General features: G+C 38.7%; 1 protein-coding gene and 1 pseudogene across 1 annotated transcript; both read left to right on the top strand.

Moving 5' to 3' along the window:
* Positions 1–7,457: 7,457 nt before the first annotated feature.
* On the top strand, positions 7,458–14,266 carry LOC149220367 (cullin-1-like). The gene is made up of 4 exons (XM_089387064.1): positions 7,458–9,659; positions 12,345–12,450; positions 13,344–13,578; positions 14,005–14,266. Exons 1-4 carry the CDS (start codon positions 7,458–7,460, stop codon positions 14,264–14,266), a joined length of 2,805 nt encoding a protein of 934 aa, XP_089243190.1.
* Positions 14,267–16,168: 1,902 nt separating this feature from the next.
* The window catches only part of LOC149220366 (cullin-1 pseudogene), a 31,503-nt pseudogene continuing 26,330 nt past the window's right edge, over positions 16,169–21,341 (top strand).

The following is a 21,341-nucleotide window of genomic DNA, read 5'->3' as shown; positions in this document are numbered from 1 at the left end:
CTGCCCCGTCAAAGTAGGCCCATGGAATGCCTTCCCTGATTCGCTCTTCCTTTCTGGGGACTGTGTTCTGTGATTCTTCAGGTTCCGGGATACTAGACAGTATAGCTGAGCTTTGGATAGCAATCACCTCCGCTGGAGTAAGATGTTCTCTGAAGATGCTTCTATTTCTAGCGATCCAGATACCCCAACAGATAATGGGGGGGAGATTTCTTAGGTTCCTCTCTGGGTAATGGTTCCACCAATATTCCCAAGCTGAAAGAAAAGTATCCCCTTCCCATCTAACATTTCTCCCTAATAACTTTTGCATTTCTTCCCAAACTTTCCTTGCAAAAGGACAAGCAATGAACAGATGATGAATGGATTCAGAGTCTGAGAAACATAAGGGGCACCTACCTGGGCCCTGTTTGAATCTGGATTGTAGAATGTCCCAGGTAGGAATTTTCTTTCTTAAAACACACCAGGAGAATAATCTTGCTTTCTTGGGGCACTTCAATTTTAGCAGAGGTTTAACCCACCATTCTGGATTAACCCACCCTTTCTTCTTCATTAAGAAAGAATACCCCGTCTTTGGGGAGTAGGCTCCAGATTCAGCATGAGCCCACACCAATTGGTCCGGCCTATCCTGAATTCTGACATTTGATCTCTTTAGCTCCTGAAGAAAACTCCGCCACTCATTCCTCCACCTGGGGTCGATTCCTAACTCTTCTTCTGATTTCCATGCTTGGCCCCAGATGGTTGACTGACCCAAATTAGCAATCTGATTTAGACCATGAATCCCCTTCGAATCCAGGTGAGCATTCAGTTCAGGAGAAAGAGCGAAAGATTCGTTGCATCCCACCCAAGGGTCTCTTCCAATCCTTACATTTTCACCGTTTCCTACCTGCCAAGCCAGACCCTGTTCGATAACCTTGAAAGCCTCTACTGTGGCTTTCCAGATCACAGAGAAGTTCCTGCCTTTCTTGTTTGGGTTCCTTATCCAATCTTCTAGGGGCATGGGATCTATATATTTTCGTTTTACTACTCTGGTCCATAGGTTCTCGGAAGTGATTAAACGCCAACCGGATTTTGCTGCTAAGGAGGTGCTGAAATCAAAGAGATTTTTTATGCCCCATCCACCCCAGTCTTTTGGCCTTGCAATTTTGTCCCATGCCACCCAAGGAAGCACTGAGTCCTCCTTTGACCCTGACCAAAGGAATCTGCTGCATAGTTGTTTAATCTTGTGAAGGATGCCTTTTGGGATCCATGTCAAGGCTGCCCAGAACACTGGCATGGCCTGAAGGACTGAATTCACCAGGGTCAACCTGCCTGCTCGAGATAACCACTTGAAGCTCCAATGGGAAATTCTTTGTTCAATTTTTGCCACCAGCCAGTTCCAGTCCTGCTTTCTATACGCTTGAGGTTTTAACCAAAAGCCAAGATATTTGAAAGGATTCTCCATCTTACAGGCCTCGAAGGGTAAGTAAGATGAAATCAGGAGTTCCTCCTGTCTGTTGAAACCCTCCAAAATTAGCTGGGACTTTCTGGAGTTTATTTGAAGGCCTGTTGCTTTCAAGAACAGATCAAGAATACTTTTAAGTTCTTTAATTTCATTTAAACTCCCATTTGTAAATAATAAAATATCATCTACAAAAAGGAGATGGGTGATGAATAAATTTATAGCAACTTCCAAACCTTTTACCAAACCTGATCTTTTGGCATTGGATATCAGTCTGCTGAGACCCTCAGCAGCTAGGAGAAAGAGCAGGGGAGAAAGGGGACATCCTTGCCTCAACCCCCTTTGACCTCTGAAGAATTGGGAGGCAGCCCCATTTATTAACACTGCGAAACTTGCATTTGAGATACACCCCATGATCCAGCTTATGAATTCCACCTTGAAACCCAGGTGAGTCAGCAGCATCCTGAGATAAGTCCAGCTGATTCTGTCATAAGCTTTTGACAGGTCAATTTTTAGCACAGCCCCTTTTAATTTTGAATTTCTGATGCTATGAATGGTTTCCTGTGCCACCCCTATAGCTTCGTGGATTTGACGACCGTCTAAAAAGCCAAATTGTTCCGATGAGATGCAATTTGAGAGGATCAGTTTCAGGCGAACCATAATGGTTTTTGCAATAATTTTGTATATGCAGTTGCACAGAGAAATTGGCCTGAAGTCCTCGAAAGTTTCCGGGGCCTCCTTTTTAGGAATGAGAGCAATGAAAGTTGCATTGAAAGGGGTATAGACCTCACCTTTTCTCCTTGATTCCTCCACCACTTCCGTTAGCTCTTCCCCGATCAGCTCAAAAAAGTGAGTGAAAAGTTCCACTGTCCAGCCATCCGGCCCCGGACTTTTGTCTTTTGCCATAGACTTTACAATACTTTCTACTTCCTCTTTTGTCACCTCTCGAAAGAGATCTTCAGCCTCCTCTCCCTCCACAAAGCGAGGAAAAGTTTGAGTTGTTCTAATAATTTCAGCTAAAGAAACCCCTCCTGGGTCTGAGAACAAAGATTGAAAATGATTCTTCCCCATATTTGACAAAGCCTCAAAGGACGAGGCTTCTCTGCCTTCAGGGTCCTTTAGCTTCCAGATTGTATTTGCAGTTTTTCGGCCTTTTGCATAGTTGTGGAAAAATTTTGTGTTCTTGTCCCCTGCTCTCAACCAGATTGCCCTACTCTTAAGTCTCCATTCTTCCTCTTTGTCCAATAAGATTTTTGCTCTCGATTTCTCAAGAGTCACAATCCTTTCTTTTGAATCCTGCGTAGCATATGCATTCGCCTCAGGATCTTCTAGAGTTCGGAGCTCATCATCTATTTTATTCAGGACCTCATTTTGCTTTTTCCTTCTTTCAGATGCCCATTCTACAGTTGCTTTCTTTAGTCTTTTAAGGTTTTCCATGAAGAGGGCTCCTTTATTTCCAGAAAAGTCTCTGCCCGTATATCTCCAAGTATTCCTGAACAGCTGGTTAAAAGATTCTTCTTGCAGCCAAGAAGCATTGAATTTGAAAGGAGCTGCAGGTTTTGGGGGGGGGTTTGGAAAGTTCTAAGAGGATGGGGAAGTGATCAGAATTCCCCCCTTCACCCACCCATTGCCTGAACATTGGAATATTGGAAGCCATCAAGTCACTGATGAGGAAGCGGTCCAGCCTTTTTGCTATCCTCTCCTCCCTAGTTCTCCTATTCCTCCAAGTAGGCTTGGCCTTTATAATGTTTACATCTATCAGCTTGTGGGATAGGAGTAATTGTGCAAAAAAATCTGATAGGGGATCAATTCTGGCCGAGGGTCCCCAAGTCTCCGCAGACCCTAAGGAGAAATTTAAATCACCTCCTATTATCAGATTTTTCCCCTTCAACAAGTCTTTGGACATGAGCGCGTTCCAGAAAGCAACCCTTGCCTGACAGGGCCCATAAACATTTACTATCAAGAAAGATAAATCGAAATCAGGGTAAAAAACCTCCATGCCCAGCACATTGGGCAAACCCCAATGGCTCAAAATTTTCAATCTGCCATCCCTGCAACCGATGGCAAGGCCACCCGAGTGGCCTTCTGCATCAAGGGCTACAAAGGACCACCCCGGGAGGAAAGAACTGAGGACTGGTTCAATATCTACACCCCTTCCCAGAGTTTCTTGAAGAAAGACCAGATCCGGGTTATAGCGAGAGATTAGTTCCTTCAATGCCAGTTTTTTGGGTTTACTGGTTAAACCCCTGCAGTTCCATGATAAACAGATCATTTTATAACCGCCTCAGGGGGTTTTGCTGCTCTAAGCGCCCCAGGAATCACCATTTGCTTGCCGTCAGCCACATCAAGTTTTGCTTTGACTTGGGCTTTGGACAGATCTGACTTTCTTCCTCTGCCCTTTTTATGAGAGATTCTAGACGAAGAAGGACCCAAACCACCCACTGGATCCCCCAAATCAGGGGAGGGATCAGACTTTTTGCTAAGGGATCTAAGATTATAAGTGCGAGCAGGGGTGGAACCACCTGAGACCGGGTTTTCTAAGGAAACGACTTCACAGTTCAGATCGATGGAGGGAATAGCAGCAGTTAATTGTTCAATGTTTGTATAGACATCTTTGCATTTAGTAGCCAAAGGAGACTCCATAGAAGAGTGGACAATATTTGATTCAGGAAAAACAACAGAGTTTAAAGGGTCTGATTGCTTACCGGATGGTACATTAGCAATGGCCTCAGAATTCCCCACAGGAGTCTTTCTGGCACCGCTCTGATCTTCGGCTGCTTTGATCGGGTCCCCTTCAGCCTGAGGCAAGGCTTCATCCTCCTGGGATTGAACCCCTTCCATGGGCTTGGCCTCTGAAATGTCCTTCTCTGCCAATTTTGATTCTTCCCTCATGCTCCGCTCCCACTGCTCGACAGGTTTTTGAAACCTCTTTTTGCGCCTTCCCAAAGGGAAATCCCTTTCCAGTTCCTAAACCTTTTTATATTTTAAATTTATATTTATATTTTTTATTTTTTTATTTTTTTTCTGAATTAAGACTAAATCTATTAAGAAAAGACATATGGTACAATCAGAGCTTTCAAATAAGCGAAGCTAAGGAGCAAGGGAGCCGGAAATGATATGAAATGAACCTCGGTCCCAAAAACAACCACGGCACAAGCAAAAGATAACAGAGAGAACAGAACGAATGAGCTGGTCTAGGGAGTCTACCCAGCATGGGCAGAATCTTCCAATCTACATTTTTTTCCTTTCTTTTTACTGACTTTGACCCAACCATTTTGATCTGGCTGGACCAGAACTACTTGCAGACTGATCTGAGCTAAAGGAGGAGACTCCTTGTCTGAATCAGAAGGCGAAGACCCATGAGAATGTTTCTGCAAGAACAGAGGCGCAAAAGGATCCATGGCACAGGCTGAGGGCGAGTCCTTCAGTTGCTCCAAATTCTCCTCGTCCACTTTAATCCTCATTACAGCTAGAGGATTCTATGTCATCCATAGGGGGTCTGTCACAAGGTTTCCAACTCTTGGATTTGGATTTGCGAGTGATATTCTTCTTTTTGTCAAGGAACGTTGCACATGTCTTCTAGAGATGCCATGTCTGATGGCAATGGTGACCCCTGAAGGCTGTATTCTCATAATCCAAAGTTTGCATCCAATGGAAGTCCCCGATTTTGAGGATGATCTGATCTGGCAGGCCTTTACTAATGTCTATTTCTGCACAAATTCTGCCATAGGTGTATATTCCTTTCTCCCCCCTTGAGGTATCTGTTGCCAGGAAGTGGCCTAGGGTGTCTTTGATTCCTTGAAAGACAACAAAATGCCATAGATGCGCAGGGATATTTGGAAGCTTGACCCAGATAGGAAGCTTGGAGATGACCGCAGTGGAGGGGTCAAAGTCTGGGAACCAGGGGGAGAGGAAAAGTCCAGCTGATCCCCAGAACCAGGGGCCCCCCGTTAAGGCTTCTGGTAATATTCGTTGAGGGCAAAGGCTACAATAAAGAAGCCTTTCGAGCTGAAGAAGACTTTGCAATTGTTGGTCCAATTAGAATGGATCCACTGGTATAGATCAGCAGTGCGGGGCCATAGTCCATTAAATCTGCAAATGAGGGTTGTTTCTGCAAATGTCTGGTATTGATCATCCAAAGATGGATGAGTGATTTCAATGGCAGGGGTTTCCTCCATTTTTTCCACCAAGAAAGGTTTGGGAGCCTCGGCAGATTGGGCAGACTTCATGGCAGGCTGTGCATGTACTGCATCTTTGTAGGAAAAACCTTTGGAGGCAGAGGATTGCCCGACTGCACCTCCCCTTAGTTGAAGTGATAGGATCACTCTGGCATTTCTTTCAATATTATAAAAGGAAAGAGGCAGATTGTTATCAAGCTGCTTACCAACAAAGAGGAGCCGCAGAACGGAGGAAGGGATCCCCAACCTTTGTTCGAGAATCTTTGAGAGATGGCGCACTGTGAAAGACGGCTGGACCCTAAGGAGCAGGGTTTTGCCTGTCAGAAGAATTATTTGAATATGAAAACTCGCTTGTTGGAGATGAATAAGATCTGGGTTGCCTGAATGAGGAAATCGAGGTTCAAACATTGAGATTGCGGGCCTGAAGAGCCAGCTCCAGATCCTCGCAATACTGTTGCTGCATGTGGAAGAGAGCGGTAGTTGCCAGGGGTAGGAGTCTGCAGGCAAAGACGTGGAGTAAAAAGAGCCGGTGGCCTAAAGTGGTAAAGGCGAGATTTATCCATCTTGCCATCGCGCAGTTGGACGACCAAATAGCAATGGCGGCCAAAACAATCTCAAGCTGAGGGGCCAATGTGCCGAGGAACCCAACCCTTTTTCTCCACATCGCCGACCCTTTTTGCCATGGCACACAGTTTAATGGGCAGTGTCTCGCACTGTACTTACTCCTGGCATGTCTACAGGGGGCCCAAGTGATAACCTCCGCGGGAAGTCGGTCCTGAGCCGCGGGTACCATCCCATCTTTCTCATGGCTGCAAAAGAGCAGAGACCCATTTCTTTTCCCCGCATATACCTCCCTGCGTTTAGATCCATGGCCGCACCTCCAGGATGGTGTGAACCAGCGAGCACCTACAACATTTGGGAACTGAAACCCTAGGGCAAGAGAAAAAACGCCTGCGCTCTCCATCTCTCAATCATATTTTAAATTTATATTATGTTTATACATAATAATAATTAGAATTATAGGGTTGGCATTAGATTATAAATGTTAAATGTTAAAAGCATGTTTACATTTACATTTTTATGTGAGATCTACTCCCATACTGGGTGTAGAGTGTAGGTAAAGACCAAGAGATAAATACAAAAGAGTATTGTTATAAAATTTACCAAAATACCACCCCATATGATTGCTAGAAATGATGAGTAAAGACCCAAAATAAACACAAAGAAGTACCTAAAAAAAATCTTTAAAACAATTTTCAATGACTAAATATTTAAGATTAAAAAGTAATAATTAAAAACTTAAGAATAAAGATCTGAAGTCTAAAGTTATGGATTGTAGAGTAACACTAAAAACTAATAATAATTAATTGAATTTGTTATAAAAAATGACTTAAAAAAATAATGAATTAAATTTATTATTAAAAATTAAAAGTAAAAAATTTCACATTAAAAAATACATATACACATTTTTTATAAAACAAAATTGATAAATAATAAATTTCACACCCAATATTCAAACATTTACCCTATTCATTATAAAATAAAATAAAATAAAATGATAAATAATAAATTTCACACCTAATATTCAAACATTTACCCCATTCTTTATAAAATAAAAATGATAAATAATAAATTTCACACCTAATATTCAAATATTTACCCAAAGAATTCCAAACCGATCATTGCAATCAACCAAACAAACGGTCCCGTCTCCCTACCCACTCTATAAATACCATTGTTGAGTGAAACATGAAATCTCCATATCTGTTGGAATATTTTGGGTAAACAAATAATACGGAATTTTATTTTGTTTGGGCAACGAAAACACAGCAGTCTTACGAGCTATGGGGTCGAAGAAATGGACCAGAGCTGATATGGAAAATTTTTCTATGGATTCGAAGAAGTGGAGCGTCGAACAAGCGTGGGATGTTTTAAATAACATTATGCAGAAGTTAATAAGCACCCTGGAGGAAGGAAGTCTGGGAAAGAGAAAATTCTGGTCCGTAGACGATTACATGCTTGTTTATACGACTCAGTATAATCATGCTTGCCGAAGTGGTTGGGCAAAACGAATCAACAATTTGAAGCAAATATACAAGAGATACAAGCAGTCACTTCTAATTTACTTCAATTCAAGGGTTTTGCCAGCTTTAAGGGAAAAGCATGGCGAGGCCATGATGAGAGAGTTTGTCAGACGTTGGAGAATTCACAAGGAGATGGTCCCAATCCTATCAACCATGTTCAGTTTTTCGGAAAGGATGCTTTTGAGAAGAGAGAAAATAAAGCGTTCAGTTTCAGAAGTTGCAGAGAAGTATTTTCGGAAGTTTGTGTTCGGTGAAATGCGCATCCATGTAAGGGATGCAGTGATTACTCTGATTCGTGAAGACCGCCGGGGATTGCAGGTCGATCGCACTTTATTGGAAGGAGTTTTGGGTATTTTTGCAGATATTGGAATGGATGTATATGCGAATGAAATTGAAGTGCCCTTGTTGGAAGATACTGCAGATTTCTATGTTCAGAGAGCTGGTTCATGGAGTTTAGGGCAGAATTCATGTATGGATTATCTGTTGAAGGCTGGGGAATGTATGCAACGTGAGGAGGAAATAGCTGCCCATTATTTGCACAGGAGTAGGGAGAAGTTGTTGGAGATGGTACCAAATGAACTCCTTTCAGGTTACAAGACCCAACTTCTTGAAAATCTGGGTCCTTGTTGTTGTGCCCTTCTTAGGAGTGACAACAAACATGATCTTTCAAAGCTTTATAGTCTGTTTTGTAGAGTACCTGAAGGTCTGGAAACAATGGTAAATGCTTTCAAAGAGCATGTAATTAGAGACTGCACTCCACTAGTTATGAGGGATCTGGATGCTATAACTGATAAGGCAGGGAGAAGGGATACAGGTGGCATGCAAGAAGAAGTTGCATTTGTAAATGCAGTTTTGGAATTGCGTGACAAGTTTGTGGAGGACATTATCCATGTCTTTCGTCACAATGCTCTTTTGCATAGAGCTTTAAATGAAACATTCGTAGAAATCCGTAATAAAAGAGTGGCAGGAAACACCAGTGAAGAATTCCTGGCCATGCTCTGTGACATGGTACTTAGAAAGGGTGGCAGTAGTAAAAGATTAAGATCCGATGAGATTGAGGGTATTCTAGAGAATGTCACTAAATTTCTGAAATATGTGAATGATAAAGATCTCTTTGGGGAATTATATAGAACAAAGTTAGCTGGTCGACTACTGTATGATAAAAGTACAGATAATGCTCATGAGCTGAGCATGTTGTTCAAACTAAAGCAGCAAATTGGTAATCAATTGACATCAAAGATGGAGAGTATGGTTAATGATATGTTACAAGAAGAGGTGAACCAAGCTAGCTTCAAGGCATACGTGACTAATAATCCAAATATCCATCCTGGAATAAACTTGGATGTCAGAGTATTGAATTTCACATTTTGGCCCCCTTTCAAATCTTCTGAACCTAGGTTGCCCTTGGAAATGATTAAATGTGTGAACACATTCAAAGAGTTTTATTCTACATACACTCAACATCGACAGCTTACATGGCTATATTCCACAGGGACCTGTAATGTCATTGGCAAGTTTCAAGCTGAGCAAATAGAAATGGTAGTAACACCTTACTATGCAATTTTATTGTTATTGTTTAACAGCTCCCAAAAGTTGAGTTATTTAGACATCAAAGCTGGACTGGATTTGAGAGATGAGGATCTTGTGAGGCTGCTACATTCTATTGTATTTGCCAAGTATAAAATTTTGCTCAAGGAGCCTGATACAAAAGAAATATCTCGCAGCGATACTTTTGCAATCAATTACAGTTTTACAAATAGAAAAGAGAAGATTAAGATCCTACTCCCAACCGAAGATAAAAAAGAGAAGAAAAAGGTCATTGAGAATGTTGATATGAACAGATATCACGAAATTTGTGCCTTAATAGTCCGCATCATGAAGAGCAAAAAGTCTTTGCATTATGAACAACTAATGAACGAATGCAACGAGCAACATGGAGGGATGTTCGAGATAAATGCAAAAGTATTTAAAGAAAGTATTGAAAATTTGATTACAAGGGACTACTTAGAGAGAGATAAGCAAAATTTCAATATATTAAAATATATTCCTTGAAAAGAAGTCAATTGGGATTATCTCTAGTGGTGTTGAAGAACTATTATTATCCTCCCTCTCCATCCAAGTTCAAATTTTTGGTAGTGACATGTTGAGCTTTGATATTTTGATAATTGTTGTTGTAAAGTGAGTATAACTGTGGACCATTATTGTTATATTGAGTATAACTATGGACTGAGGTTTAATGTCTTGATGATTATTGTTGTAAATTATTGTTGTGAGTATCACTGTGGACAGAGGTTTAATGTCTCCGATGATTATTGTTGTGAATTATTGTTGTAAAGTGAGTGTAATTGCATTTTTGCTAGTGACATGTTGAGCTTTGATATTTGGATTATTATTGTTGTAAAGTGAGTATAACCATGGACTATTATTGTTGTATTGAGTATAATTATGGACTGAGGTTTAATTTCTTGATGATTATTGTTGTAAATTATTGTTGTGAGTATAACTGTGGACTGAGGTTTATGTCTTGATGATTATTGTTGTGAATTATTGTTGTAAAGTGAGTATAACTACATTTTTGCTACTGGCATGTTGAGCTTTGATATTTTGATTATTATTGTTGTAAAGTGAGTATAACGGTGGACTATTATTGTTGTATTGAGTATAACTATGCACTGAGGTTTAATGCCTTGATGATTATTGTTGTGAGTATAACTGTGGACTGAGGTTTAACGTCTTGATGATTATTGTTGTGAATTATTGTTGTAAAGTGAGTATAACTGCGGACAGAGATTGAGAAAAATATTGATTATATTTGTATTGGTTTATCTATTTTTATTAGAGAATAAAACATAATTTTTAATTTATATAATTTGTATGATTCTTCATTACTTAAATCCATATTCTCATTAATTGATTGAATATAGATATGAATGAATAAATAAATGTAATGTTTAGTACATGTAATGGTAATTTGCCAATTTATGAAACCATGTAAAACATAGACAAATGTAAAGATTAAATGAAACAAATGTGAGAAAAAAATAAAAATAAAAAAATAGAATTAGAGGAGAGAAATGGTGAGGAAGGACTTCCCCTTAACCTATGTGCTCTCCCTATTTCCTCCTCACCTTTATACTCCATGAGTATTTTTATCAAGACGGTAAGTCCTCCATTTGAAGCTGGTTTACCTATTTTGGTTTCCACATGCTTTTCTCTTGTAGCCCTGCACAAACATCAATTTATTCAGCCAACTCCATGCCTTTTCATAATTGGTACTCAAGACGGTAAGTCCTCCATTTGAAGCTGGTTTACCTATTTTGGTTTCCACATGCTTTTCTCTTGTAGCCCTGCACAAACATCAATTTATTCAGCCAACTCCATGCCTTTTCATAATTGGACTGGAACCAGACATCTTTGTCGGTACCAAGCTCCTGAGTGTTTATTTGCAGTTAGTTGTTTTGAAGGATGTGCTCAGAATGTTTAATAAAAGGAGTAGTCTACCAAGGCGGAGGAATTGTTTGGTTTGCTTTGTCGCTCAGAAAAACCTCCGACTCTGGTTGCCAGCAATTCCTCCGCCACCCTCCACGAGCTCCGCCAGCTCCGCCACCCTCCGCATTAAAGTCGACGTCTGACCGGAATTACGGAGTCCATCGCGGTCTTGCCGCCGGGAGTTAATGCACCTTCCCAATTCGAATTCGGAAATAACCCCGGGCCGCTCCCTGGCCAATTCGACCCGGCACTCCCGGACTCTGCAGCTCCACCACCCAGGCGACAAACAGGCAGGTTCATTAATCGAACCCAATCCTCTAGTGATATGGTAGTCTAGTTGTTTTTGGTAGTGGAAGCAAATGATACTTACCTGGTCGAGCAGTGGTGTGGCGACCAAAGAAATTGCAAAATCTGGGCTCAAATACAGGGAAAGTGAAGCCGCGATTGAGGTTGACTACATTAAAGTAGACCCATGGTGAAAGAATCTATGTTCTTGCTCTATGCTTGAATCTCATTGTCTGTCAAATGTATTTTCATCTGCGTAACTACTGCTTACAGTGTGCCTGCGTAGACTACTCCCATGGAAAGAAGTGAAAACTTTCAAGCAAAACGCAAACTTCATTTATGAAGATTTCAAGCAAAACCCAAACTTGAACCCTGCAACTTCAATGGAACCACCTGTAATTGACAAATCCTTTGCTCCGGTTTGTTTGATGGAGCCAGCCAGGGAATCCTTGTGCCATGTGGGGCTGGTGGAGTTCTTTTCATTTCTGATGATCTTTCTTACTGTCGAAATCAGAATGGGTAGAGGAACAAACATCTTTGCAGAACTACAAGTTATTTTCAATCTTCTGAAGCGGGCTTCAGTAAACGGCATAGGCAGACTCCAAGTATTTGAGGACTTTAAACTTGTTGCATGGTTGAAAGGGAATTACAGGTTGCAAAACTCATCACTGAGGCCTTTGCTTGAACGGACTGTCATCACTACACGTTAATTCTTAAAGGCAACCACATTAGGAGGTCAATGCTGAAGCATACTCTCTCTAAACAGGCTGTTGCTGGTTCCATTGGCTCTCTGCTAGTAGAGGAAGACAAGGAGGTCAATGCCCCTGATGATCTCTAGTTTTACTTTTTACACTGGCTGCTCTGTTTTTTCAGGATATGATTGTTATCATTTCTGATGATAATGTGGAAGACTTGAAGTCGACACTTGTTACTATCAAGACAGGGTCTATTTATGCATTTATTTCAGAACTATTGGGAGGTTTTTGTAAAGGCTTCAAAATCTGTTCTAGGTTTTAAGGGCACAGTCCCTTATTTGAATATGTGGGTTGCCATTTGATCGTTCGAATATGTATGTTGCCATTTGATCATAGGGTAGTCTATGGAGGACAAGTTTTGCTATCCTTTACTAGTAGCCTTTTGTTCTTTATATGGGTAGTCGATGGCCTTTTGGGGTGGCAACTACTATATCCTCTTGAAATAAAGTTATGATTTTACCTTCCAAGAAATCAAAGGTCTGACAAACTTTAACTTAGTTGACTCAAATGTGTAAATAAGCAATTATATGACTGTATGATTACCAAAGCCTACTAGTAAATCTTGCTTCTTTTGCTCAAGGATATGGTTATATTATTGATAAACCAAAACCGAAAGAACTAGGCTACTTATCAGAGATTAGAATGGTTTATGGTGACTGAGCAGATGTCTATTCCAGAGTCCAGATAAAAGAAGGGTAGAACAAAAGAAATGCTATGGCAGGTTCTTCTATTCAGCAGGAATATGTAAATATAATAGGAAATGAACATGATATCATGGCATGTTTTGTAAAGAAACTTTAGGTGTACATTCCAAAATCCATAAGGAAAAAATACATAGTATTGAGCAAATAGCATAAAACAATTTTACTGAGTCTGTTTTAAAATATCATAGGTATGCTAAATCTGTTCTATAAATACCGTAGCTCTGAAATTTCTTTTTTTATCCATCTAAGCTTGTTCATACAAGGTCATGATAAAATGGTAATCGTTATGATTCAAATGTTGAGGAACCCGATACTGAAATTGCTGATTCTAACATTCATGAGTCCAGTAGCCCCAGCGAATGACAAGGTAATGACTTGAGTAGAAATTTGGGTTGGGGGTTGATTGCTTGCAGTGAAATATTCGAATGGTGCTTCAGATGATGCTTCAAAATTTGTCAAATTGAATGCAAATTGCCGATTTCACAGCATCCTTTCAGATTATGAAGGCAAAGGCACAATGTGCTTTAGAACTGGTGGCTTTGCAAGAAATCTTAATGATGGCAATTATGTATTTGTTGAACGACAGGACCCTACCGTGAAAATTGATGGACAACGAGTTGCAATTGAAGAGATGGAATACATTTTGATGTAGTAGATGTTGCAGTTTCTTTTCATCTTGGTAAAGAGGACATCATCCATATCATACCTTACATTGCCATAAAAGGAACCGATCGGTTTTTTATGTCTGGTTTTAATGAGAAAGAAAAGTCCATGGCCACTTGAATGCGGACAATGGAAAGACTTGCATGCCCAATTGAGGAGCTGGTTAGAGGAAAAATTACCTGCTGTAATGATCCCTTACAGTTTTTTTTTTTAATTGTAGCATTGCCATGATTATGCATCATTGCTTCAAGTCGAACCTTCTGTTTTGGAAACAGAAAGGGATTCTGATGGAATCCATTTAAATGCGAAAAATATATCCAACATGAAATTGTACAAAAGAAATTAGTAAGGAAGTTACTATTGATGCAGAGATCTCAATGAATCTAACATAACAAATTTGAATGTTGGTAGAAGGGAACAAAAGCCTAATCTTCCCAAGTTGAATTCACTGAAAGTTGAGTTAGAAACAGTGCATTCATGCACTGGCTCTGTATCATTGACTGTGGGCTATATCGATAATGCTGGTAACAATGTGAGTACAACAGATCACAAATTTTGTGAGTTGGATAATAATGCAGTGATTATTGAAAATGTAAGGCCATGTCATAGCAGTTGGCTTGAGGCAGACAATTGTGACAACCTTCTTGAGGATAATGTACACATTATAATGTAGTTTGCAATGTCATTGACAACAGCGAAAGAATAAGCAAAAAATTGACAATCAGAGTGAATCAGAAGGGTCAAGAAATTGTAGAGGATAACAGGGGGGGAAGCCATTTCCTTTCTTGTTGGGGCAGGGATAAGCAAGACAAGCATGGAAATGAAATGCTTGTCAGTGAAAGTCTAGTTCGGGATGATAGCCAGAAAAGTGAAGATACAAAAGCTTTAAATAATTTCTTACAACATACGAATGATTCTGATCAAATTGACACTTTACAATCAAGTTTGAAAAGTTCACCTTTAAAACCTTTCAATATAGAGGAACCTATTGACTGCATACAAAGGAACCTCTTGAGTGCTATAGAGACAAATGTAGAATTCAAGGCCAGACTTTGCAAAGTGTAGAAGAGATTGGAAATGGCATATGTGAGGACAAACTACCTACCAAACACCTCAGAAACAATAAACACGGGGATATAGCTGCATTAAAATCCAATTGCTTGACAACTTCATTTACGAAACCTGTCAAGAGAAAGGATCCGTTCGATAATTTTAAAGACCTGACTGTCTCTCCATGGCAAACCATGAAGAAGGTGCATATTGATGTGTGCGCACCGAGGCACAAACAATTTGGCCGTGAAGTAAGTTCACTAGAAGTTCTACTCGAAGCAGTGGTTATTTCATCTGATGATGAAAGTGATCTTGATTTCTCGAAAAAGGAACATGACTATGGAAGTAAGGATTTTATCGAGCATCATAGTGATCATGTTTGTTGGGTCAGGTTTGCAACTCCGAATGAAATTTGGTTTGCATTAAGAGCAATCATGAATATATACGGAAAGGGAGATTATTGAGATTCATCTTCCAATGTCTCTTTATCTTCTTTATTTTGTTATTTACAATATTTACACTAATTTCCCAATCCCTTAGGATTAGGTGTCAACGTTCCGACCTTAATCAGAAGGGATGTTGGTGAGTTCAAACATCATTCTGAATCTTTCAAACTTTTCTCTTCCAAGCATTTTGGTGAATGTGTCTACAATCTACTTGTTTGTGGAACAATGGCGAAGGTGAATAGGCTTGGCCTCAACATGACGTCAAATCAAATGATATTTTGTATTGATGTTCTTAGTTTCATCATGGAACTTTGGGGTCTTGGTCAACTTTATTGCAAAAGTGTTGACAATCAGAAGAGGAGTTGAATGCACTTGTTTCTCCTACAAATCTATCAGAATTTTTCTAAGCCACAGAATTTCCTTCATTGCTTCTGCAACTACCACATATTCAGCCTAAGTTGTGGAATATGCTAGAGCTGACTATTTGTGTGACCTCCAGGAGACGTCTCTTGATCCAAGACTCATGACATAACCTTAAGTAGATACTTCAAATTCTTCATCTCCATCAAAATTTGAATCAGAGTATCCAATCAAGTTGAAGCCATCCACCTGTGTATACTTGAGTCCAAAGTCTTTAGTTCCTTTCAAGTATTTTAGAACTCTATGTGTAGCAAACCAATGGCCCTCACAACACTTTTGCATAAACCTGGAGAGGATTCCAATATAAAATGAAATGTTTGGTCTAGTAGTAGTTAGATAGTTTAGACTTCCTACGAGCTATTTGTATTTTGTTTCATTTTCAAATTATTTTCATTTACTGGATGTAAGCTTTAAATTTTGTTCCATTGGAGTAGTCAAAAGATTGTACTCAACCATGCCAAATTTATTCAACAAATCTCTAATGTAATTGCATTTGTAAATACAGTTTTGGAATTGCGTGACAAGTTTGTGGAGGACATTATCCATGTCTTTCGTCACAATGCTCTTTTGCATAAAGCTTTAAATGAAACATTTGTAGAAATCTGTAATAAAAGAGTGGCAGGAAACACCAGTGAAGAATTCCTGGCCATGCTTGTGACATGGTACTTAGAAAGGGTGGCAGTAGTAAAAGATTAAGATCCGATGAGATTGAGGGTATTCTAGAGAATGTCACTAAATTTCTGAAATATGTGAATGATAAAGATCTCTTTGGGGAATTTTATAGAACAAAGTTAGCTGCTCGACTACTGTATGATAAAAGTACAGATAATGCTCATGAGCTGAGCATGTTGTTAAAACTAAAGCAGCAAATTGGTAATCAATTGACATCAAAGATGGAGAGTATGGTTAAAGATATGTTACAAGCAAAGGTGAACCAAGCTAGCTTTAAGGCATACCTGACTAATAATCCAAATATCCATCCTGGAATAAACTTGGATGTCAGAGTATTGAATTTCACATTTTGGCCCCCTTTCAAATCTTCTAAACCTAGTTTGCCCTTGGAGATGATTAAATGTGTGAACACATTCAAAGAGTTTTATTCTACATACACTCAACATCGACAGCTTACATGGCTATATTCCACAGGGACCTGTAATGTCATTGGCAAGTTTCAAGCTGAGCAAATAGAAATGGTAGTAACACCTTACTATGCAATTTTATTGTTATTGTTTAACAGCTCCCAAAAGTTGAGTTATTTAGAAATCAGAGCTGGACTGAATTTGAGAGATGAGGATCTTGTGAGGCTGCTACATTCTATTGTATTTGCCATGTATAAAATTTTGCTCAAGGAGCCTGATACAAAAGAAATATCTCGCAGCGATACTTTTGCAATCAATTACAGTTTTACAAATAGAAAAGAGAAGATTAAGATCCTACTCCCAACCGAAGATAAAAAAGAGAAGAAAAAGGTCATTGAGAATGTTGATATGAACAGATACCACGAAATTTGTGCCTTAATAGTCCGCATCATGAAGAGCAAAAAGTCTTTGCATTATGAACAACTAATGAACGAATGCAACGAGCAACATGGAGGGATGTTCGAGATAAGTGCAAAAGTATTTAAAAAAAGTATTGAAAATTTGATTACAAGGGACTACTTAGAGAGAGATAAGCAAAATTTCAATATATTAAAATATATTCCTTGAAAAGAAGTCAATTGGGATTATCTCTAGTGGTGGTGAAGAACTATTATCATCCTCTTTCTCCATCCAAGTTCAAATTTTTGCTAGTGACATGGTGAGCTTTGATATTTTGATTATTATTGTTGTAAAGTGAGTATAACTGTGGACTATTATTGTTATATTGAGTATAACTATGGACTGAGGTTTAATGTCTTGATGATTATTGTTGTAAATTATTGTTGTGAGTATAACTTTGGACTGAGGTTTAATGTCTTGATGATTATTGTTGTGAATTATTGTTGTAAAGTGAGTATAATTGCATTTTTGCTAGTGACATGTTGAGCTTTGATATTTTGGTTATTATTGTTGTAAAGTGAGTATAACTGTGGACTATTATTGTTATATTGAGTATAACTATGGACTAAGGTTTAATGTCTTGATGATTATTGTTGTGAATAATTGTTGTAAAGTGAGTATAATTACATTTTTGCTAGTGACATGTTGAGCTTTGATATTTTGATTATTATTGTTGTAAAGTGAGTATAGCCGTGGACTATTATTGTTGTATTGAGTATAACTATGGACTAAGGTTTAATGTCTTGATGATTATTGTTGTAAATTATTGTTGTGAGTATAACTGTGGACTGAGGTTTAATGTCTTGATCATTATTGTTGTGAATTATTGTTGTAAAGTGAGTATAACTACATTTTTGCTATTGGCATGTTGAGCTTTGATATTTTGATTATTATTGTTGTAAAGTGAGTATAAATGTGGACTATTATTGTTGTATTGAGTATAACTATGGAATGAGGTTTAATGTCTTAATGATTATTGTTGTAAATTATTGTTGTGAAGAACTTATGAACCCGAAGAACTTATGAATGCAGAAATAGATATACAAATATTTTATTAATAATAAGATAAATTACAGATGATCATATTACAATTGCGGATGCCTGGCTTATATACCGCCATGGATACCCTTTGGGGAAAGGGGATGATCTTATGATCGTGCCCTTTCATCTAATTAAACTGAAAATTAAATAATAACCTAATCTAACTAATTTTTACATAACATTGCCTTCCTCTCGAAAGAATGCTTTGTCCTCAAAGCATACGTAATGACGGATGTTGTTGAAAAAATGCTTCAGTCTCCCAAGAAGCTTCTTCTTCGGGCAAGTCCTTCCACTTGATCAGATATTCCTTGATAGTACGATAACGAAGCTTTCTTTCTCTAGTAGACAAAATACCTTCTGGTTCTAAAATGACTCTTCCCTCATCATCTAGGGATGGAAGTGTTGTTTGCGCTGTTTGATTGTTACCTAGTGCCCTTTTAAGGCAAGATACGTGGAAGACGTTGTGAACACGACTTGTCTCTGGAAGGCTTAAACCATACGCAACTTGGCTAATCTTTTTGTTGATCTGATAAGGTCCATAAAACTTTGGTGCCAATTTGTTTTTTCCCTTCTGTTTTAAGGATAATTGTTTGTATGGTTGGAGCTTAACAAATACCCATTCTCCAACTTCAAACTCTCTTTCGGTTCTGTTACGGTCTGCTTGTGGCTTCATACGATTCCTTGCATTATTTAGGTTTTCTTTTAATATTTGGACGATTTTTTGGGTTTCTTCTAGTTGATCTTTAACAACAGGTAGATTTGTTTGGACAATAGCTAGATCTTTCCATTTCGGGGGTTCATACCCATATAGGGCTTGAAATGGCGTCATTTTTGCTGATGTATGATAGGTGGAGTTATACCACCATTCAACAAGGTGTAACCATTGAGCCCATTTATTTTGTTTTTATGTAGCGTAGCAACGTAGGTAGGCCTCCAAACATTTATTGACAACTTCTGTTTGGCCATCTGTTTGTGGGTGATAAGCGGAACTCATATTTAGGTAAGTTCCTATATGGTTGAACAATTCCTTCCAGAAATTACCTTTGAACTTGGCATCTCTATCACTTACAATGACTTTTTGAAAACCGCATAACTTATATATATTTTTGCAAAATATTTCAGTGATTTCTTTTGCTGAGTATGACTTCTTTATTGCCATAAAGTGAGCATATTTGGTGAGTCTGTCGACTACTACAAAAATCTTGTCCTTGCCTTCAGATACTGGTAATCCTTCGATAAAGTCCATTGAGATTTCTTCCCACTTCTGATTTGGAATGTTTAAGGGGTGAAGTAATCCTGGTGTCGTAATATTTTCGCTTTTATTCCTTTGACATGTGTCACACTCTGCTACATACTTCTGAATATCACGATTCATTCCCTTCCAAAAGAAGGATTGACATGCATTGTAGTAAGTCTTAAAGAATCCTACGTGTCCAGCTGACGGTGAGTCATGTAATTCCTTGAGTATCTTAAACTTAAACTTGGAATTTGTATTTAGATATATTCTTCCTTTATACCATAGGATATCATTCTTCCACTCAAATTTTGAGTTATTGGGAAGGTTATTGATTATTGCTGTTACTTCTAGATCCTTGGCATACTCACTTCGAATTTCGTTAAGCCACTCAGGAACAACAACCGACATTGCAAGTAGTGTTGGTTCTTCATCTTTCTTGGATAAGGCATCTGCTACTACATTGTCTTTACCTCTTTTATGTAGTATTTCCAAGTCAAAAGCGGCAATTTTTTCAATACATTTTTGTTGTTCTTCGGAAAGTGTTTTTTGTTGAAGGAGATGTTGGAGACTGTTATGGTCTGTTCAAATAGAAAACTTACTTCCCAAAAGATATTGCCTCCACTTAGCTAGTGCGTGCATGATAGCGAGCATTTCTTTGTTGTATGTGGATTTGAGGCATTCTCTTTTATTGAGCTTCCTACTTTCAAAAGCTATTGGATGTCCTTGTTGCATTAGTACTGCACCTATATCGAATCCAGAAGCATCACACTCAATGATAACTGGTTTAGAAAAATCTGGTGTTGCTAATACGGGAGCATTAGACATAATTTCTTTTAATTTTTCAAAACACCTTCCTGCTTCCTCATCTCATAGAAACGAATTCTTTTTTAAAATATTTGTTAGAGGTGCAGTTTTATGTGCATAGTTTTTAATAAACCTTCGGTAATATCCCGTCAAACCTAAGAACCCTCTTAGCTTGGATATATTAACAGGTTTGGTCCATTCTTTTATAGCTTTGATTTTGTTAGGGTCCACCTTTACACCTTCATGGGATATAATGTGTCCAAGGTATTCTACTTCTTCCTTTCCGAAGGTGCATTTGGATTTTTTTGCGTAAAATTGGTGTTCTTTAAGTAGTGTAAGAACCTTATCCAAATGTTGCAAGTGCTCCTTCCAAGTTTTACTGTAAATTAGAATATCGTCAAAGAATACTAATACAAACTTTCTGAGATGTGGGCGAAATAATTCATTCATAGTTGCTTGAAACGTTGCTGGTGCATTGGTTAATCCAAATGGCATTACTTTAAATTCATAATGACCTTCGTGTGTTCGGAATGCGGTTTTTGGTATGTCTTCTAATCTTATTCTAATTTGATAGTAACCTGATCTTAGGTCCAATTTTGAGAAATACCTTGCGCCATGTAGCTCATCCAACATTTCGTCGATAAAGGGGATTGGAAACTTGTTTTTAATTGTTATTTTGTTTAATCCCCTATAGTCAATACATAGCCTGAATGACCCATCTTTCTTCCTTACCAACACCACTGGAGCAGCGTAAGGACTTTTACTTTTCGAGATGATTCCACACCTTAAGAGGTCTTGGATTAATCTCTCGATTTCTGTTTTTTGGTGATGTGGATATCGGTATGGCTTGATGTTAACCGGGTCTGATCCTGCCTTGACTTCTATTGTATGCTCAATTTCCCTATTAGGCGGCATCTTTAGAGGTAGGTCTTGAAATACTTCTTCATGTTTCCTAATTAGATCTTGTATCTCTGATGACTCTTCACTGGTCATATTTGCAGATAACATTTCTAACTGATGACATTGTACTACATAAGCAGGTGCTCCCCTTCGAATCATCTTTATCATCTGAGATGATGATACAATTTGGTTTTCTGGTGCTTGGAACCCATGTAATTTGTACTTTTGACCTCCCCATTTGAATTTTATAAATTGTACTTGGTGGTTAGCGGCATAAGTACCTAAGGTTCGTAACCACTGGACACCTAAGAC

Source organism: Pinus tabuliformis, chromosome Q (assembly GCF_031772625.1).
Source record: "Pinus tabuliformis cultivar Carrire ecotype Pingquan chromosome Q, CPIR1, whole genome shotgun sequence".
NCBI lineage: Eukaryota > Viridiplantae > Streptophyta > Pinopsida > Pinales > Pinaceae > Pinus > Pinus tabuliformis.
Note: the sequence above shows the minus strand (reverse complement) of the source record. Positions and strands in the feature narration are given on the sequence as shown.